This window comes from Platalea leucorodia, assembly GCF_965183815.1.
Source record: "Platalea leucorodia genome assembly, chromosome: 11".
Taxonomy (NCBI): Eukaryota; Metazoa; Chordata; class Aves; order Pelecaniformes; family Threskiornithidae; genus Platalea; species Platalea leucorodia.
Genome location: NC_138833.1, coordinates 6,458,861 through 6,479,825, shown reverse-complemented (window position 1 = coordinate 6,479,825; position 20,965 = coordinate 6,458,861). Strand labels below are relative to the sequence as shown.

The window sequence follows — 20,965 nt, the reverse complement described above, 5'->3', positions numbered from 1 at the left end:
AGGCAGAACAAAACTACTGGCTGTCAAGCAGGAAAGACCATGCCAGCTCTGGGGCCCCAGCTGCAGGGATGTCAACTTGGTCAACCTCTCCCACTTGCTGACAGCTCCACAGTCCAGGTGAGCGGGAAGACACCTTTCACAGGGACCAGGACACTGTTTGTCTTTTCAGCCAGCGGTGAGCACCACGCGGGTCATGACAACACCATGATGAAAGGTTTGTCCTGCTTGGACCAGACGCAGAGCCCGGCTGAGCTTTGACTGCCAAACCTTCACCATCACAGGAACAGCATGGGAGAACCACCACCTGGAAGGTCTCACCAAACAGCAGTTTGGTTTGTGCAACACACACAGAGAAACTTCCCTGGACCTACAAAACTTCCCTCCTGGGACGGACTCACATTTCGGCATGCCCAGCAGTGCCTGCACCTGGCTTCATGACAAAGCCAACCACGGCATTACCAGAGCGTGCCACTATCTGATCTCAGCTATGAAAACATTGCTACAAATCTAGCGGTATTTCTGAAACAGTAGCTACAATATGCTTTTATTAAATCCAGTTAAGCAGTGTATTTGTTTAAAGTGTGCCCACCCAGAGCTCCACACACATTAATGCCATCAGTTGCTTCAAGCAATCGCCTAGAGCGTTATGCCCCTCGCTGTTGAGGTTATTTCCACAATAGTAATTAAATCCTCATTAACAATTTTCAATTATAAAGTAAATCAAATGTAATAGCCTACACAGGGAATCTCAGCTCATATTCAGGAAGCCCGAAGACTTTCGGAAAGGAAGAAATGTTAAACACCGCAGCCAAGCTTCTTGAGCCTGGAGGTCAGCAGAGAGACTTGTCCAATGGGGATGTTGACAACCACTTGCAACCTCTGGCCTAACCACCAAGCACAACCCAGGCGCAGAAACACCACGTGCCTGGTGGCCACAAGCACAAGGCTGTCCATCACTGGGCACGTGATGGATTTCCCCTATTTCTGTTCATTTCTTGAACGTCTCCTCCCCAAAGCACCCTTTCGCCCAACACGAAGGTGCTCTGAAGGAAACCTGGTGTGAATTCTTCTCGTCTTTGCCCCTGCTTTTGCTGTTGTTAGTAAACCCTAAAAAGCAGATGTTCAAACACGAATACTCAACGCACACCATTCTCAGTCAACAAATCTCTCCGACGGTACCTAACCCAGGGGAGCACCATATCTCCTCACCACACCGACTTTTCACAGCCCAAGGAATCTGTCTCACTGTGGTCCAGGAAATATTCTTGTAAACCAACGACACCAGTGCCAGAGGCCCCTAGTGACAGTTGCATGGCCCCTAGTTCCCACGTGCCAGTCTCCAAACCCTGTGGGCATTGCAGGACAGGCAGCAGATCCTCCCTGGCTGCTCTCAGCCTCACAGGAGATCTATTCTGCTCAGCCTTCTCCAGCATTTACCGCCTCCGCCCCTTTGAATTTCCCTGATGGCAACCAAACCCTGTCGTTCTGACAGTGAAACCACCAGTGCCATGGGCCATGGTGATACTTCAAGGAGAAAAAAGGCACCCATAAATCCTTTCTCATTCTGGAAATCAACTGCGTTTCTCCTCTTGGAGGCATTAACAGAGCAAATCTCCAGCCACTCCCAAACCCCCACCCCCAGAGCTCCTCTGAACTTTCCCCAAATCTCTCCCACATGAATCAATCTGAAGGCAAAGCTGGCAAAGCCTTCCAGCCCCCACGAACCAATTCCACCACCATGCCATCAGGTCCCACTTCTGTGCTGGTCTCCAGGTGCGCCAGGAGAGCGGCGCCCAGTATACTGACTGGGAGAGGGGCTGCTCGAGTGACTGCCCGTGCTTAGCTGGGGTGAAGGCATTACCTGTAAGGCTGCCCAGCTTTTTGTGGAGCAGCACGAAGTGACCCTGTTTAGCACTATTCATTTTTCTCTAGGCTTGCGAGGTTTGGAGATTGGTTCAGATAAGCATCCTCAAGCTTGCATGCTTATCTGCACCATCTCCCAAACAGCTTTGATCTGCAGGATTTGGCTGCAGCTCTCAAAGTTATCTTGAGAAAGCTTGTTCTGGTGAGAGTCGTTCTTCTGATTAACAAGAAAAACCTTTCTTAGTGGCTTTGAGCATTTTCAGCCCTGGCTGGAATCAGGGAGTGTAGCAATGTCTGCTCACAGAGAGAAGGAAAAGGTCAAGCAAGCTTCTCCTTAAAGCTTCACTGGGGCTCAGCTGTCATTTCAGCTAAAATATGAGGTCAGTTATTCCACCGTCCTTCTTTTTTCCCCCTCTCTGTTTAATGCCGTCTCATCCAACCCACTGTGTGGGTAGTGACCCACATAAACATATATACAGATTCCCACCTTGTGGCTTTACATCATCCAAGTCCTATCACTTTCCTGGGAGGAAAGCTGGCTGGACTGACCAGGACAGCAAGCCACCGAAGGGCTGCGACAGCTACGCGGGGCGAGGGAGAGGGATTTGGTCGGTCTAGGGCAAGTTTTAAAAGATACAATATTGAATTAAATAGCTGAAACAAATAGCCCCTCTCAAAACCTCCAGTGAAGGACACACAAGCCGCACGTAAGTAAGTGTGAATTGAGTAGGATGCTAATTTTCCAGTTTACCTTCTGCTTGGCCAAAGCTTTAGGAAATATTCGTTGGCCTGAAAAGTACCAAATTTAACTCCTGCTCTTGAAGAATGCCAGCATAGATTCCCCCACTCTCAGACCATCATCACCCCACGCAGGATTTCTTCCTTCTGGGAACAACGAGGCAGGAGGAGGAAGACGGTATTAAGGAAAAGGAGGAATTACAGAAATAAAAATGAAGTTTCTAGTGGGGAAACTACCCCAAACATATCCTGCTGCCCTCACATAAAGATAAATATGCATTAAAAAAACTACTACTCAGGGAGGGGAAAGAAGTGTGAACAGCAAAAATATGTACATGTGTTTTAAATAATTTTTTTAATTGTTGAGGCAGTAATACTTGGTTCATGGAACTGCAATATACAGAGAGGTGAAATAAATAGCTTATATATATATAATATATATAATATAGCTGGTTTTAAAATATTCCCTTATCATTGGTGTACTAGGTCATCTTGTAGTCACTTGAATGTATTTAGCAGCATTCTCCAGAACTGAGCATAATGCAGGATCACGGAGCCGTGACACCTTATGTCGTCAGAAAGGTTACAGAAGATCGATGCGTTGAGAACTCCACGGAAAATCAATCACTGCGGCACACACCATCTTGTCTTGGGCCGGCGTGCAGCAGACAATAAATAGATTACTGCAAAACCGGCACTTTTCGGGGCAGGGTCTCAGTAACTTTGGGAAAGAACTTTGGTTTTCTTTGGTTTTATTTATTTATTTTTAATAATTACTTTTTTTTTCCTCTGGGGATATGCTTGAAAAGTTGTCCTTTCCAAAAAAGCGAAATAAGCACCTGTGTGTCATCAACAACAAGTCAATTTAAATAGAGCAGTTCATTTTGTTTTTCAAGTCACAATAAATCCCTAACAGCTTTTCCCCAGCGTTTGCCATCTAGTCTTTTATTAATTTTTTTTATTTTTATTTTTTTTTTAAACACAATGTACAAAAATAGAACTTCTTCCTTATTTTTAATGTAAAAATATTCCTCTGGTGCAGTTTTTTTTTTTTTGTGGTTTATTATTGTGACACTGTTTTTGTCTATTTTTAACTGGGGTTGGTGGGTCGTATTCTCTTAGTCCTCTTGGTGACTGTTGTGTACTTGAAAGGTTTCTGTATCTCCACTTGCCCCTTTGGGTACCTCTTCATAAAATGTACATCTTGCTGGTTTTCCCGGGTCTTGGGCCCTTTCCGTGGCCTCCCTTTTTTGGTGAATCCAACATACCAGCCGGAATATTTTGCTGACATCAGTGCCGTATAGTTGTTTTCTAGGACTTTTTCAATGAAGACACACTCCTTGCTGGTGCCATCAGGCTGAAAAAGGAAAAAAAAAGAAAAAAATCATTATCCAAATGTAAGCTCAGTGACCAAAACCCAATTTGGCATAAATAAAATCATCACATCTGGACCTTGTTTTTGGTTCAAACATTGTTAATAGGAGCCGTAACAAACATCAGCTGAAATAGAAATGAAAAAAAAAGCACGAAAGCATGAGGTCATCATTTCATTTTTTTTTAAACCCTCCTATCCAAGGAGAGAAAGATTTTTCAAAGGCAACAGTTAAATTTATCCAGTCCAGCTCCTTCAATTGCAAGCAAAGACAGACATTTAGCTTTGCTTTTTCCACTAGGAAAGGAGGATGAATTGAACTCATGCCAGGGAAACATCATACTTAATCAGAAAACATAAAAAAATCAGAATCTCATATGGGCCGAACAACAGCGTTGCCACTTCCACCGCTCACTTTTGATATGTTTTCCGAAATACCTTATGGGTTTGCATCCATAACTACCCAAATCCCACTAAAACCATTACAAGCCTTAGTCTAAGCCTTCCCAGTGCTTTAAAAACTCTCCCCCGCAGCATCCCGGGCGCGACACCTGGCAAATAAACCACGCGTGGAGCTCCGGGGATGAGCCGGAGGGGTGCCACAGGCATCGAGGTCCCTGACCCCACTCCAGTCCCCGAATCCAACTGGTTATTTCGGAGCCGCATTGCACACCCCAGGCTTGGCTCCAACTCACGTCCCTGAGCGACATCAGCAGTGGAAAGGGCTGTTCCCAAGCCGGAGCAGCTCCCTGGACGGGCCGGTATCCCACTGGCATCCCGATGCGACTGCAGCTGGAGGACTATGGGGCAGCAGCATCCTCAGCCACCAGACCCCCCAGCGCCACTGCCAGAGGGGGTGAGGCAAGTGCCCGATATTACACTTCTGCTCTCTCAGGGTTGGCTTTTGTTTGGAAGAGGGTTTCACTTCTGGTGGCGGAGGAGACGTGGTCCTTCCCCTTTCCCCACCTTTCAATCTCAGCCTAAAAGCAGCCACCCAGAGCTGAAGTACCTGGCTTAGGAAACCATGTCCCTAAACGACATTCTTCCTCACAGAGGGAGCCAGGATTAGATGCAGAACTGGAGGTCAGAAGCTCCTGAGCATGAGTGCTGCTCCTCAACCACCCTGCAGCAAAACGCCTGCCCTGCTGGGGCTGCTTTCCCGATGCAGCCTAGTGCAAACCCACCTCCCCACCACTGCCACGGGCTGCTAGTTCCCCAGCTGCTTGCTGGTTCCAGATTTTGGCAAACAGGGTGTACTGGGTTTGCATGGTAAGGTTTTGGTAGCAGGGGGGCGGCTTCTGTGAGAAGCTGCCAGAAGCTTCCCCTGTGTCCAACAGAGCCCATGCCGGCCGGCTCCGAGAGGGACCCGCCGCTGGCCAAGGCCAAGCCCATCAGCGATGGTGGTAGCGCCTCTGGGATAACAGATTTAAGAAGAGGAAAAGCTGCTGCGCAAGAGCAGCCAGAGGAGAGGAGTGAGAACACGTGAGAGGAGCAGCCCTGCAGACACCCAGGGCAGTGCAGGAGGAGGGCAGGAGGAGCTCCAGGCGCCGGAGCAGCCCAGGCTGGAGCAGGTTTGCTGGCAGGAGTTGTGACCCCGCGGGGGACCCACGCTGGAGCAGTCTGCTCCTGAAGGGCTGCACCCGTGGGAGGGACCCACGCTGGAGCAGGGGCAGGGTGTGAGGAGCCCTCCCCTGGGGAGGAAGGAGCGGCAGAGGCAGCGTGGGATGGACTGACCCCAACCCCCATTCCCCGGCCCCCTGCGCTGCTCAGGGGGAGGAGGTAGAGAAAATTGGGAGTGAAGTTGAGCCCAGGAAGAAGGGAGGGGTGGGGGGAAGGGGTTTCAAGATTTAGGTTTTATTTTCTCATTACCCTATTCTGATTTGATTGGTAATCAGTTAAACTGATTTCCCCAAGTGGAGTCTGTTTTGCCCATGATGGTAACTGGTGAGTGATCTCTCCCTGTCCTTATCTCAACCCACGAGCCTTTCGTTATATTTTCTCCCTGCCCTGTCCAGCTGAGGAGGGGAGGGATGGAGTGGCTTGGTGGGCACCTGGCATCCAGCCAGGGTCAACCTGCCACACTGGGTTGGAGATCTAGACTAACAGACCCAGAGCTGGACTTTGAACATGGCAGCACGTGGATCTTGGGCTGGATTTGGGACTCTAATTTACACAGCATTCGCAGCACCGGAGGGAGTTGCAGCATCACACAACAGCATCTTTAAGCGGTTCAGCACAGAGGAAATTCTTCTCGCCTACAATCTGCTGCCAGAAAATACGTTTTGTCCTTTAACTGCTGAGTAACTGGTGCTGCACCTAGAACGCCATTCATCGTTGTGTGCACCGGTACTTTGTTTTATGCGTCAGAAGATACTAGAGAGTAGATACAGCCTCGCTTCAGCCCTGGATGTTGTCTCAGCTCTGGGTGTTTATAGATTCCGGACAGGGATAAGCGCAGTATGGAGCATCATACAGGACTTAATCTAATGCTCAGCAAAGCCAAAGAAAGGATTTCCATCATAGTATTAGCCCAGTCCAACTCCCCACTGAAGTCAAATAATGAGTTTTTCAGTACTGCAGGCCATGCTTACTGCTATGCTTACTATTAAACTCCCTCTGCGCAAACTAAACGGTATCAGACCCTCTCAGTCTTTAGCCATTTCACCCATCCCATCCCGGGGGGGGCCGGAAAGCCACAGCAGCGTGACCAGCACAGCACCTGCAGTGGCGGTCGGTCCCAGGCTGCAGCAGGCTCAGGGGCTCCTCTGGTCACAACAGCAGGGCAAGGAGCCCAGCCCCGCACACTTACCGCCCCTTCCCCAAGGCCAGGTCAGCCTGCTCTTTCCTTGAAGCCTTCCTAAAAAGTCTTGCACAACCCCAGCAGAGTTTGGTGCGGTTTGTGGGAAGGGCAGGGATCGCAGGACAGGAGGGAAGCCCCCCGGGCCGAGCTGGCCCAGGCTTCCCCCCACCTCTGATCCCCAAATAACCGCTTACGAGCTACAAATGGAGCCGCGAGATGGGAACCATCAGGCATGACAGCCCAAGCTGGAGTCACACAGGCAACAACAGAGGAAAAGCTTCGTCACCGCCAGCCTCCAGGACCAGCCATCCCTTCCTGGCTTAATACCTTTAGCAGAGCTTCAATGCAATCAGTGGAACGATATGTGATGTTTACCCTAAAATCATTAACACGCCATCCTGCCTAAAGGGTTTCGTTACCACAGGTAGGTCCTATTAAGAGGGCGGAGAGATCATGGCAACTTCTGCATCAAACATGCTAATTCAGGGTCCGTGTTCCCTATACGTGCCCTCTATATGGGGGCAAAGCCAGCTCTGCCATAGGACCGGCAATCTCCATACCGGGCTAGGCACAAAGGTCCTAATTTTATCATCTACAGTTGGAAGCTCACAAACGCTTTAATGAATGGCAGAACTGGGCAAAGCTCAGTAGTTCCAGTTCCTGGGGGGGTTGTTCTCCAAGCCCTGGGTTTGATCAAAGCCACATGAGTGGGGAAGGGGGAAATCAGTCGACACCACGGGGTTCCACCAGGTTTCAATGGGAAGCCATAAAACCAGCCCCAGGTTTCTCAGGGCTCAGCCCACTACAAGCCCTTCCCCAATGAATGGAGAATTTTTAAACAATACCATGGCTGAGTTTCAAATCCACCCAAACCCAGGTGCTGATGAACCGACTGGATCCGTACCGCAGGGGGAGCAGGTAATTGGAAGGGCCGTTTCCCCCACGCCTGGGTCCTGGATTTGAGCCCTGACCTTGTTGCTAGGAGAATTAAGGCATTTTCACGCAATTTGGGAGGTTTCCGCTTGTACTGCAATGTCAGTTTCTCATGGAAAACGAAGACTGTAATGAAAAGAAAACGTGTGTGTAGGAGGGGGAAGTTAGTCTATTAATAACAAAAATGTATTTACTTATACCTTCAAATTTGCCGACAGAGCCTAAGACGGAGACAGGACGTGGAGGAATAACAAGGTGCAACTTCAGGCCAACCTCAGGGCTAATTTGAAGTAAACAAGGTGCATGAGATAAAATAACTTCGTTCTGGAAGAGGAAGAGCTAAATGATTTGATAACATGAAATTACAGTAGCATTTACAAGTACCTCGAGATAAAGCAGGATAAGGACCTCACTTCCCCAAACACAGCATTCCTGTACATGCTAAGACACGTCAGAGACAGACAAATGATTTTCAAATACTTACAAGATGATTTTACAGCATCTGTTATAATCCCCAATAGAATAAATCACTCGCACACGTTACCTACACCATGGAGAGCTGCACCCATGGTAATCTATTAGGGGAAAAAGCCATTTATAAGGGTTTTCCATAATTTTTAAGTGTCACCTTGTTTTCATCAGGTGCCCATCACTTAAGGTCTAATCACGTCCCTATTTAAATGACAGCAAAACACTCATTGGGTGTTTCACCCATCCCCTCGCTCCTCCAAAGAGAGAAGGATGGAAAAGGGAGATGGCTTTGGCCGAACGTCACTCCCTGCTCCAGCCGCCCGCTTGCCCTTCCCCAGGAGCTCCTACTGCAAACGCTTGCTGCCGATACGGGGTTGCACCCTCTGCCGCCAACGTCAGCAGGGAGATGCTGCCAAGCCGCATTTCATACATACTTAGCTGTCAGGATGCACCTTACAGAGCACTCGCCCTTCAAAACGTGGAGGTTTATGTTTTGAATTGATTCTTTAAAATAAAGAAGAGTTCTTGAAAGCCCTGGAGCTGTGCAGGAACCGCCTGGCCCCGTGCGATGGCACTGCTACAGGATGGGGGAGGACCCGCACCCACTCCCGCATCCCCCTGGGCAGGGTGGGCGCAAGTATCTACTCTCTTGCGGCCCTGGGGTGTCCCACCCATGCTCGGGGGGACAAGATGTTCCCACGTTTTGCTCACTACTGTCTCACAGGCAACATCTCCAGCCAAGCTGGCCAGGGAGGCATAACTCTGCTCTTGCGAAAGGCACGGGCTCCCTTCAAGTCGGCACCTCCTTGCACCTGTGAGGAGCCACCCCTGAATCACCGATTTTGCTCCCAGGAGCTACTGCCTGGCCATGCGACAAAGCCAGACTTCTGATAAACATCTTATAAAATGCCTAATCTAAACGCCGCCTTCCACAGAAACCCCTCGGGCATCACCCAGGTCTGCGCAGAGGCGAGGGAAAGCACAGCCGCGCCGGTAAAGCCCGGGCAGCACGAAGCACTGGCTCCGGCAGGGCATCTTGGGCAGCTAATAGCTGGGGACCAGCCCCAGACACAGCGAGCCGCTGCCCAGTGACAAGGCGGTGGACTCGAGTGGTCCCAGTCCCTTTACCAAGCAGGGTTAGAGCAACAGCAGCCGCCCAAGGCTCCTGCTCCGGAAAGGGATATCTCGAGCGAGGGACTGCTCATACACCACGGGCCAATTCCACCCGGTGCGCAGCTGAAGGCAGCGGAGCTGAAGGAGCTGCGCTGGAGCCAGGGGCTCTCCGAGTGCCCTGAGCCTACCGAGGAGCAGCACCGGATTGTTTGTGCAGAGCATTTGGCGACGAACTCTCCAGTATTAAACGTGAAACATGTTGAACTGACACTAAAGCAGAATTAAGTGCCAAAGCATTTGCTGCTTCTACAATTACACTCCGGAGCGCTTTGGTGCTCCTGCTCTCCTTTTTATGACCCAACTTGGTCTTATTGTAGTTTGGCTTTCTCGTTTTAAGTTCTCCAAATGGAAAGGATCAAAGGGCTCTTTGTTGTCGTAGCAGGAGCGCTCCTCCGAGCGAGGCATTACTGCCACTAACAGCTTGCCGCTCAGGGGGAATTCGCGGCAGCCTCTGTGCCACCAGCCTGAGCCAAAGCATTAGCAGGTGCAGCAGCCGCCTCCGCCTTCTCCCTATTAGCCTGCCACACTAAGCCACCTGAGCAGCTTTTTATGGGGAAGGGAGGCCAGGGCAGGTTTTCTCATTTATGCTTCACAAATCTGGCTCAGTGGGCACCGGCAAATCCAAACTTCACTCGGCTTTTACAGCAACAATAAGCTTGCGCAAGCGGCTCGGGTAACACCACGGTGCAGGGAGAGATGCCTCCAAGACTGAAAGGTTTCTCTGTTTGCAAAGACAAGGGCACAAATTAAGCCCTACGAGTGATGCTGTGTTAAGCTGTTGTTAGCTAAGCTTATGTTAAAACACTCCCCCCCCCCCCCCCCCCGGCCTCAAACGACGCTGCAATTAGAAGCTTTTTGGGTAAGGTGACTGAATGCGCCGGTGATGTGCTGCAAATACTAACAAAACACCAGACCATAGGAAACACGACCCAGGAATGTCGGCTTGGCACAGGGTGCAGCAAGGCTCAACCTTTCAAGTGAGACAGGGATGACTCTCCTGTCTAATTATCACCTCTCTGCAAGTTCAGCCCCCAGGCTCAATGTCAAATTGTGAAGATCCAAGCCATACAAGCGGGATCACTTCCCTCTGCACAAGCCCCTTCATCCCAAAAATCCTGGAGCAGGGAAAGCTACCACTCAAGCAAAAGGTTTCCAAGAGGTGTACACACCTAGCTTTTTTTGCAAGGAAAAACTCTGAAATGGACCCTTTCTGCATGCCCACCCCCGCCTCCGCAGACAGACAGACAGACAGAGGGGGTTCCTGAGGAGTGGTACCCCACCGTGCTGGATCTCACGCCACCCCCAGCTGCGAGGTACACCCACTGAGCTCAGCAATTATCTCAAAGGCTTGCTGAAAATTTCCCTCGAACGCTGGCACTGTTAGATTCACACACTGCATTATACAGAAGAAATCCTGCCCTGTATTTCCTAAATTTTGGAGCGGTGACAGCGGGGAAGGCTTGGGTTTTCAGGAGATGTGTGGTTCAGCAGTTCCAGTAAGCCACTCCTGAAGCATCCCCAGCTGAGGACCAAGAGCTGGTGCACTCAGCATCACTGATACCCCCTATAAAGCCCCAGAGATATTTACACAGCATGTACCTAGTGACACATGATTTTCAGGAAGCAGATAGTACTTCTCTGTGGCTTTGCACAAGCTCAGCTCAAAGTCAGAGCTCAGACTCGCTCCGCACGGCTTGGAAAATACCAAGTGGAAGAAGGTAAGGCAGGAGCTATGTTAAGTTGCAGCTTTTAGCGCTGCCACTCTCCCCCTTCGCATGTACACCTTTTAAAGGCAGGTCAGAAAGTGTGACAATGAGGTGGGTACGGCAGCTGCCAGGTCCAGCAATGCTATGGGAAATACCACCCCCTCGCAGCACGGCAAATCTGAGTGCTCCGGCTGCTGGCAAGCTGGCCCTGGCCATCCTTGTGCACTTTATAGGCATTATCAGGGCGGATCCATCATAAGCATCCTGATGTTCAGCATCCTGGATTTATGGCAAGGCATCCTCACCACAGAGACACCTCTTGACCCAAATGCACATTCTTGCTCCTAGACCGGGCTGTAAATCAGGGAAGCTGCATCTATAACTGCCAAGAGTTACTCAGCTTCATGCGTGTTTCCTCCAGCTCTCTGGCCTCTGAACCTGCACAATCCTCCGAGGAAAATACTTAGGAGTCATGATGGGCAGTTCAATAAAAGTGTCTGCCAGTGCAGTGGAGAGGTTAATTATGTATACAGGACATCTAAGTGCATTCATGAAGCAGGGGAAGTAATACAAAACCCATGCGGAGGAGATTCTCCGAAGAGAGGGTACATCTCCATTCAGAGGCCCAGTTTCAAAGCAGCGTTGCCCATTTCTGCGCCCACCTGCCCATACGCACCAGGGGTACCTCCCGTCTCTCCTGAGAGCACGCAAAAATGGGCACGGTCTTGCACGCGTGGGATGGGACCTACAGGCTTCGCAGAGCCCTGCCCCTGTTTGTGCCGGACACGGCACAAGCTGCAAGAACCAAGGAAGGAAGAGAAGGGTTTAAAATTTTTCTTTCCTTCTACCTTTCATTCAAAAAGTCCACTTTTCTGACTAATATCTGTTCAGTAACCCTCACACTGCCCCAGAAGAGCCTTTTGCCACAGGATGAACAGGAGGATACAGAGATGAAAGGAGTGTTGGCAGGGATGAACCAAGCAAGGCTGTGGCTACGCCAGGACATGCCTCCTAACCTGCTCCTTCCGTCACAGGCACATTCATTGCCAACAGTGCGGCAGGACGGCACCTATCCCTCATGAGAGCAAACTCGGTTGGCTTCATCTGCAAAGATATACGTTTGATTAAGAGAAATTCCTAACTGCATCTCAGAGAACTATGTGTACTTACTGTTAATGATGAGAAACATCAATCACTTTTTAAATGAAATTTATGAAACCAATAGAAAATTTAGGAAAATTTAATTTAAGTCAAAACTGCAGGTTTCCTGCAATAGGAAGCTACTGCTTCACGAGATCTGAAACCACAGGCAGGTTTCAGACGTGACATCTGAGCAGATCTATGACATCTCCCATTACCTGCACCTACCTGATCCAGTTGCATGTATGCTTCTAGGTGCTAACTATGGTAAGAGCTGTGACGGCATGGTAAGAGCTGTGACGGCATTTTTACCCCTCCGTACAAAGCACAACCTGCTTGGTTAAACGCACTGCCAGGGTTTGCCATGTTTCCTTTGAGAGCAGTCATTTTCAGCCTCCACCGACACTCACAGGCTAGTCCTGAACTGTCTATAAAAGCCAGCTAAGAGCAGCAGCGTATTTCGTGTAGGCTTAAATTCATTATATAGGGACCTATGCCACTATAGGAAAATTTAAAAAAAAAAAATTGTTTGAAACATCAGGTCTAGATGATGAGCAGAGCAAGAACATGGGACTATAACAGTTGCTGACCCCACAGCAGGTCTGGTAAAGTCCAGGTTTATACACATTAAACAAACATATGCACTGATTTTATAAGTTATCATTTCAAACGAGTGCAATCTCATTCAGCTGATATTCTGGTAGTGACATCAGTTTCCCTCAGGCAACTTTAAATCAGCGGAATTTAGGACCAAGAAAGGTCATTGATGGCATTAGTTCTCTTCACGTCAAATCATATTACTAAGAAAAATGAGAAATCCATGATCAAATCAAGTGCCATCCATAAAAATGATCATTAGGAATTGTTCCAGCCTGTGAATGACAAACTCCATCTGTATACAACAAATGCAAGGCTTTTGAGACTAGTCCTCTTTTAGGAAAACTTAATATCTTTAACCACCCAAAAGATAACGTAAGAAAATGTCAAGAACAAAAATATATTTAAGCAAGATCTACTTTTCTTTGACCTTAAATGTACTGTAATGGCCATATCAAATGGACTATCTTTTGCTGCTGTTAAGAGCATAGGTTTTATTCTCCACTTCAAAATTAGCCTCCGTTCTCACTTCATCTCCAAAAACCACTTGAGAGTCAAGTAGAAACAGTCCTTGAAGAGCAGGATCCACCTGAATGCGCATCTCAGCTGCATCCAGTTGAGGAAGACAAGGCTGCATTGCTTTGTTGCTTGCTGCAAGTTAAATACATCAGTGTATTTGCAAAGTAATGTTTAGAAGAAACATCACCCTTATCTTAGAGACACTCAAGACCAACAAAAATTGCACTTGGGAGATAAGATGCTCTGAGGAAAGCAATTAAATTCCACTTGATCCAAGTGTCAGCACAAGAAGCATACAGCACACCCTCTCCACCCAAACATGGTGAGGCACGACCAGGGCTCGGGGATCCCCTCTCAATAATTTTAATTAACATTTAACCTTAGGGAACTGAAATATTCCAGCATGACACACAGCTGCAGCCACCAAGAAACACAGGGGACAGGATGTTAGCAGCTTTATGGTGACATTTGCTCCTCGAACACAGAAAGGATTAAATTAAATTATCATGTAGCTTTCAAGAAGGTGGTATGTTTTCCCTGGAAGGGGATATACAGCTCCCAGCCAAGGGATAAGAAAAAGATTTAGAGGTCAAGCTTACAAGCTTGGTCTGCAACGTGAACCTTGACTTTGCAAAACTCCAGTCTGAGAGAGAATTGGTGCTTCCTAGGAATATCCAAAGGAAAACATGAAGTTTGCTACAGAGGAATCGCAAGAAATCTGTAAACCTGTTACACAGCTCCCTGGTGACCAGACACAGCCTGGAGATAAAGGCCAACACTCACATCCTCAGCTGAGCAACTGCGACTCCCCAGCATAAAACCAGTATCATGAAGAAATTTATTTTTTAAAATAAAAGGATAAGGAACCTTTTGCTTTATTTTAGAGCAAACACTTAAAGCATTGTGGCTGTGCTGAGAAGCTTAAGTTAACTGGAGATGTTCATATATAGCTAAAATGTGTCTATGAGGACCTCTTGACCACCTGGCCTGGCCTGTGAAATGATGTATTAAGCGCCTGTCCCACCTCAGATATTCCCACTACCATCCGAGGAAGCCCTGCCCGCAGGATTCACAGCTCACGTCATGCACAGCTCCTCTACCCACAGTTTGGTTAAAGCAAAACCTCCTGTCCTTGCTCAGCCTGAGAGGATCAGCACCCATCCAGGGTGCTTAGAAGATTGCAAGAACTGAAGGTAGCACAGAAGGACTTAGCACAGACCTTAAATATTCACATTATTCTTACAAGATGTTAGGTGATGTCCAACCAACATTGTGAATGCTCTGCCTGGCAAAGCAGCTAAATAGAAATGCAATCCCAGCAGCACTGTGTGGGCTTCAGCGTGCTTAGTAATGGGCTCCATTTGTGAAACCCGTGGCCTAAATCCATCAGGCCACGCAGGCAAGATGTACACACAGCACTAACAACTGATCGGCAAAGGGATCAGTGGTGGCATAAGCCTCTCTCTCCATTCAGTGCCACGAATACCACAGTCTTCTGGCTCAGACAGACTTCAGGGCTTTGGCATCCAAGCTTAAATGCACACACAGACTCTGTTAAGAATCGATGCAGTTTTTAATCATTTGTGAAATAAAGGGGTCTTCTCCATATAAGCAAGTTTCTTCCATCTCCTCAACCTCTAGTGCAACGCGTGAGCTCAAGCACTGCCAGCGTTCCCCAGCATTTCCCATTCTCTCTGCAAACTCTCCCATCTCGCCTTCCCAAGCCTGGCAGCCGGTCAGCGTTCATCAGTAGCCACCAAACTGCTCTCCCTCTTCTGAGCACACAGAGCTTCAAAATGACCTCTGCTCTCCCTGCAACACCAAGATCAGCCGCCTGCTATCCCACACCACCACAAAACATCTAAACTTTGTCCACAAAATCCATTAACCGCATTCACGTCATTCTCCCCTGTCCTTCCTACCTCCAGAGAAACTTCTGTGCAAAACACCGCTGTAAACAAATCATCACAAATACAGACCCACGACAAGGCCCATTGCTCATAGCAAACATTAACGCTGCAAAGGTCCAGTGAGCTCGCACAAACTCCTACCACTTTGAAGGAACCACTGCAGCATCGGAGCCTATCCACTTTTGTGCCAAGGCAGCCTCAGTGCAATAAACACTGGAAAGCAGCTTCACTGGGCTCAACCATAAACGGCTTCTTGGGAATCATTACACGGTTGTGCCATCCAGAGTGAGGATTCCTGGAAAAGCCGGGTAACGCTCGGCGTCTGACGGCTGCCTCTGCTCAAGGACAGGAGCTGTTCCAGCAGGGCTCCTGCTCGCCGAGTGTGCAAACCCAGCACAACCGTACCCACCTCAGGCCACATCTCATCCCTGTGCCGCCTACAGCTTCACAACGGAGGCCAGAGCCATCACCCAGGGAAGGTGCACGATGGGGTCTGGCCAGCTCTTAGCACATTACACCCACCGAGAAGTAACATGACAAATTATTGTGTCCACATACCCTGAGACTGCGGGATAACAACATCCCTACCGTAACATTTAACAAACCCTCCTTGGGGAATTCTTCCGACACATTTCCAGCGCTGTAAATATCTGAAACCGCAACAAATGAACCAGATAGATGATACAAATTCCACCAGCATCCACAAAAGTTTGAATGCGATGCTTCAGGTCACCAGCATTGGGCAAGGAGCAGCTGTGAAAGGCTGCAGCGTTACCAAAAGCCTCATGATATTTGGGGGTTGAGAATGGAGGAGGGTGATTGCTGATTTTAGCTTCCACTTCTGCTTTTAATTTCATGAGAATCTCAGCTTCTAAGTTTTCAGAACAATAATTCAAAATTTTTTCCACTGGTTACAGGAAAAAGCCTGATTAGGTGAATGCAGAAGATTCTAGTGGCTCAACCGAAAGAAAACTGCTTTTGTCATCTCATTGCTTTTAAGACCTTTGCAATCCTGCAGGCCTCAATTCAAGATTTTCAGACACTTGAGGCTGGTTTCAGATCAGGTCCCTGTTCAAAGTATGACAGGGTCCAAGTTTGCTTGGCTCCAGGTTCCACTGAAGGCGTTTATTTAGATGACTTAAACTAAAACAAACTCACAGGGGAGCAAAAGCCTGGGAACAGTTCACTTTAAAAAAGGACCAATCCCACCATATATGAAGAACCAGACTTCAGTTCAAAATGAGATCTGAGTGAGATCCAGCAAAAGCCATGTCAAGTTTTGCTTTCACATGAGATGCCAAGTCAGAATAGTTTATGGCTGAACATGTCACAGAGAGATCTGCAAAACGCACGCTATTAAACCCGACACCCCACTAATTCTGATCGTGTTTTTGTTGCAAATTCAGCATTCAGCCCCAGAAACTGTTAGGTTTTACAAGTCCCTTTCAAGCAACCCGAATACTGTGCAACTCCGGGAAAAATTCTGGATATGCATCAAAACCTTGTGAAACTCAGAGTTCTGCCCCAAATCCAATATGCAGTTAGGCGTGGTTTTAAACATACAAGCTGAGGAGCGCAAACACCTCATCTACTGCATCGAAGTTTCAAACTGCAAACCTCTGAGTGCCCCTCTGCCCTCGCCACCTCCCGACATCTTTACAGCACGCTTGGCTGTTGGGACAGACGCTGGTGCCGGCAGGCACCGGGGAACACTCGTGGCCAAATGCCACGCAGGACTTGGGCACGTGAAGGGCATCAGGCTCGGAGCTCGTCCCTGACTCTCCTTGTCTCAGGCTAACACAGACCCCTGGCTTTACAGCAAGGCACTGGTTTCCCACCATCGGTGTTTCAAAGGGAGCTTTTCAAGAAAGCTCAACCTCAGCCTTGACCAAAGTCAACCTGATGACAAAGCCTGTCCAGATACACTGATAAGGTTTTGGAGAACCCACCTGGTGTCTCCTACCCAGGTAAGTCCCCTTGTCCTACAAAGGGTGGCTCCCACTGAGCCACCTGGAGCCTCTGTAACACAACACACTCCTTCTCCTGTAAGGCCAGAGGTATTATAAAGGGCCAAGACCGCATGCATGGGCCGTAGCGAGCGCCTTCACTCTTTGATGCTGTCAGAGTTTTTTTAGCCAACTTTCCTGACTAAACACACACATGCTTCAAGAAAACCCCTATTTTAAAGCTGTAATGTAAACAACCCCAAATTATTACTATCCCCTAAAGGCTACTGCTGGCAGGCATCAGTGATAAAGCTCTGCCAGAGCAGTCTGGCATCTAGCAACAATTTGTTTGTTGTCCTGCAAAAATACAGAGAGCCTTGCCATATGGTATTAGCAACTTTCTGGTAACATTAAGAAATATATTGGCTTGGAAAGCAGTTATCACACCAGGAAAAATCTTACATCTCAGAGGCAGGTTTATGCCGTAAGTGGTATCAGCACAGCGGTGATGGTCAGGGGTGGGGGAGAGGTGACGGTGGCCAGCAGAGCTGTGCCACCTCCAGCCCCTGGCGCAGGTGACGTGCCCCTGGCACAGCCACGCTTTGGCTGGCAGAGCTTTTCTTCAAGAGCTGGACCATGCTCAAGGGCACAAGCTCAGCACTGCTTGTCTGTGCTCCGTGAGCGCCGGGAAGCCTTCACCGCTACAGACACGGCGCCAGCAAAGCTGTCCCCAGAAAGCACCCGAGTTACCTGTCACTGAGCTGAAGCAATGCTTCAGCCATCCCGACCAGCCAGGGGGGTCCTACCTTTCAACCAACAGCTTTTTCCCACTCTTCACATTAAACGTAGAGAAAGGGGAAATAAAACTAAACTCATTAATATGCTCTTGCAAAAAATAATGCATATATACCACAATGATTTTCTGAGGGTGTGTGTATACCAGGTCACTGAGGGTTTTTGAAAGAAAATCCAAGGAGAGATGGTGCAAGTCAGCATGTGGATTTGGTGGGAAAACACCTATTTTATAGTATCGTAGGCTCTCAGGCTTGAATTCTTAGAAGGAGCTGAACTGATGTAATGAGCAGGGACTTCTCAGGATACAACTTTACTGCCCTCACTTTCTGTAGAGCTGGCAGGGATGATACCTGTGATAGACCCCATTCTGTCTATCGCTTTTCTAACTCTGCCCCTATTTCTGGAGTCTTCTCCATATCCGCATCCTACCTCACTCAGAAGAAGGACTTGCCCCCGTTTACAGCGGTGCAGGAGTTTCCTGCAGACTCGCAGTGTCAAGATTACAGCCACGTTATGTGGAGCAGCATCAGACGGGAGCACAGCACACAACTGACAGTTGCCTCGCTGTCCCAACTCCACCTGCACTCTGAGTCCCATCCCACCCTGAGGAGATGGCTCCAGCACCCACCACCTGCTTCTCCTTCCTGGAAGAGCTCAAGGAGTGTCTTAACGCCCTGAGAGATGGAGCTGTTCTCAAAATGAAACCAACAGAGAACAACAGAGAGAACCAACAGGGAACAATATTGCTGCTGGATCTGGAAAAGATGTAATCCACCTAATGCCATGGAAGAACATTAGTGGGATTGCTTGGAGCATCTTCTGAAGAAATTTCTGGATCAAATCGAAGATGTGCTTAGTTCTTTGCCCATTCCTCTAAATTCTCCTGGATTCCTTCCAGTCATTACTTACCTTCCCTGCATCTCTATCTTGCTCTGAAAACTGATGTCTCCCTTGCCACTGTCTGCAATAAGCAGCCTCTCCTCCCACACGGCAGCTTTGCCATTCTCCTCTGCCCTTGGTCAGTTCAGAAAAACAGGCCTATTCTCTCCTCTCCCTTTATTCTTGGGAGTGCAAAACACTCCCGTTACGGATACCTGCTATAACCGGAGCACTAGTGCTGACCAGACTGCGTGGTCCCACGGGTGGCTGATGGAAAACCACGGGAAATGCCCTGGCAACAGTGCCTGGGGATTAGGAGATGCTCTGATCGCCACGTACCTGCCAGTAGCCTTAGCAGTGCCTAAAGGAAGGGGCAGGGCTTTGGTCATCTTGTAATGGCGCCGACAGATCCAGTTTAAGCTTCACAGAGATCACTGATCTCTTGCAAATGCTCTCCCAACGAGGGGACTGGGATGGGGCAGGGAAAGGAAATCTCCGCAGCATCCTGCAATTCTAGATAGCACAAATTTGCTGTAAGGACAGGCGCAGCAAGAACAGTTAGAGGTGGCCAAGCTAATTAACAGCCACCTGCTCACACCCTGGGCCGCTATTCCTTGCTCTGGAGACTTAAAAGACTTATCTTTGACAACCTTTTACAAACATGAAGTCCCCACTTTTTTGATGTCCTTATCTCAATGCACAAGATAGGAGAAGCTGGGGCAGAGAGAGAAACCACAGCAGGAGTCCCCAGGAGAACCACAGTTACAAACTCAGAGCTCCTCCAAAGAGACCATTAGCTCCTCTCCTCCCCTAACACTGAATTATTGCAAATACTCAGAGTCCTTGCATTCTAGGTGACCGGTCACGTTGTGCCTTGTCACGAGGGAAGAAGTCACATTGCTCCTCTCCTTGGGAGGAGAGCTGAACCTTTCGGAGTCCCCTTCTCCCCTGTGTTTGTAAGAAGCTTGAGATAAATAAACAGTAGTAATAATAAAAAAAGACAAGAAAGTTTTTAAGAAAAGCACCTGGTATTCCCGTTCTGAGTTTTCATATTTTAATCTCTCTCCTTGTAATATAACTCCACCATAAAGTTCAGTGGCCCATAGAAAAAGTCAGCAAAATCAGAAAACTCAGGACCTACAATTTCTACATGTGTATACATAGAGGCACCAAAAACCCACAGGCAAAAAAAAAAAATATGGTCAGGAGGAAAAAAACAAAATTAAATCTTTCTTGGGCCTTCTTCAACATAACACCAAGAATCAACGATGAAACACAATCCAACTTGTTTTCCCCCGGTGCTGGTCACCTTTAACAGAAAAGTCACTCCCTGTACAACACCTGCCCTGTCTCCAGTTTTCATAAGCAGCACATAGAGCGTCGGTGACCTCAGCAGTTGCGTGCTGTGACAATAAATAAAGTTAGAGGCCTGCCCAAAACACCTCTGAGCCCTTTGGCCAACATTGGGTAACAACCAACACATGGGGTAACAACCAAGCGAGGAGGAAAACACAAGGTTTGGGGCTCCTGAGAAAGCTCCATCAGATGGCCTCCGCTCAGAAAAGCTGGCGTAGGTGCAATTTGTGATAAATAAATAAAAAGACGCAAAGACTGCTCTGCTCGGCCCTGTGGGTTAGTCCGTTGGCCTGCAACACAACCGGCTGCGAGGTGGGGAGCAAGCCCCAGCTCTGGAGCCCTTGCATTCGTCACCAGTTCCAGCTGAGAACAACAACAACCTGCTCCGGTCTGTAATACCCTTTGTAGGTGATTATGGGAAACAAAAAGGACTAAATTCAAAGCAGGTTTTCAACTGGGGGGGATCCAAAACTGCTGACTGAGGAGGAGAACAAAGCCAGATGGCATGTGCTGGTATTGTTAGGGATTATGCAGTGTAAGGCAATAGGAAATGAGCAGAGAAAAAGACCCGGTTTGGTCCCATGGCTCCTCTCTTGCCAAACGAACATACCGGGGCGACCGTGAAAAAATCAGTTTATGGGTTTCATTCCCCTCCACCCCCAGACTGAACTTAAATATTTGTATAAGCCCAGGCGTAACTTTTATCTAATGTTTTCCTTGGGGTTTACTAGCTGTTTAGAGCATTCAAGCTAAAAAGCATTCTCTCA

General features: G+C 48.4%; 1 protein-coding gene across 1 annotated transcript in view; it reads right to left on the bottom strand.

Annotated features, from left to right (window-relative positions):
• Positions 1 to 3,691: 3,691 nt before the first annotated feature.
• Positions 3,692 to 20,965, bottom strand: part of FGF18 (fibroblast growth factor 18) — a gene marked incomplete at both ends in the record, with an annotated part of 73,362 nt that continues 56,088 nt past the window's right edge. The window contains one exon of the mRNA XM_082323935.1: positions 3,692 to 3,958. Within this exon, the coding sequence (XP_082180061.1) occupies positions 3,692 to 3,958 (267 nt within the window). The remainder of the gene's footprint in view (positions 3,959 to 20,965) is intronic.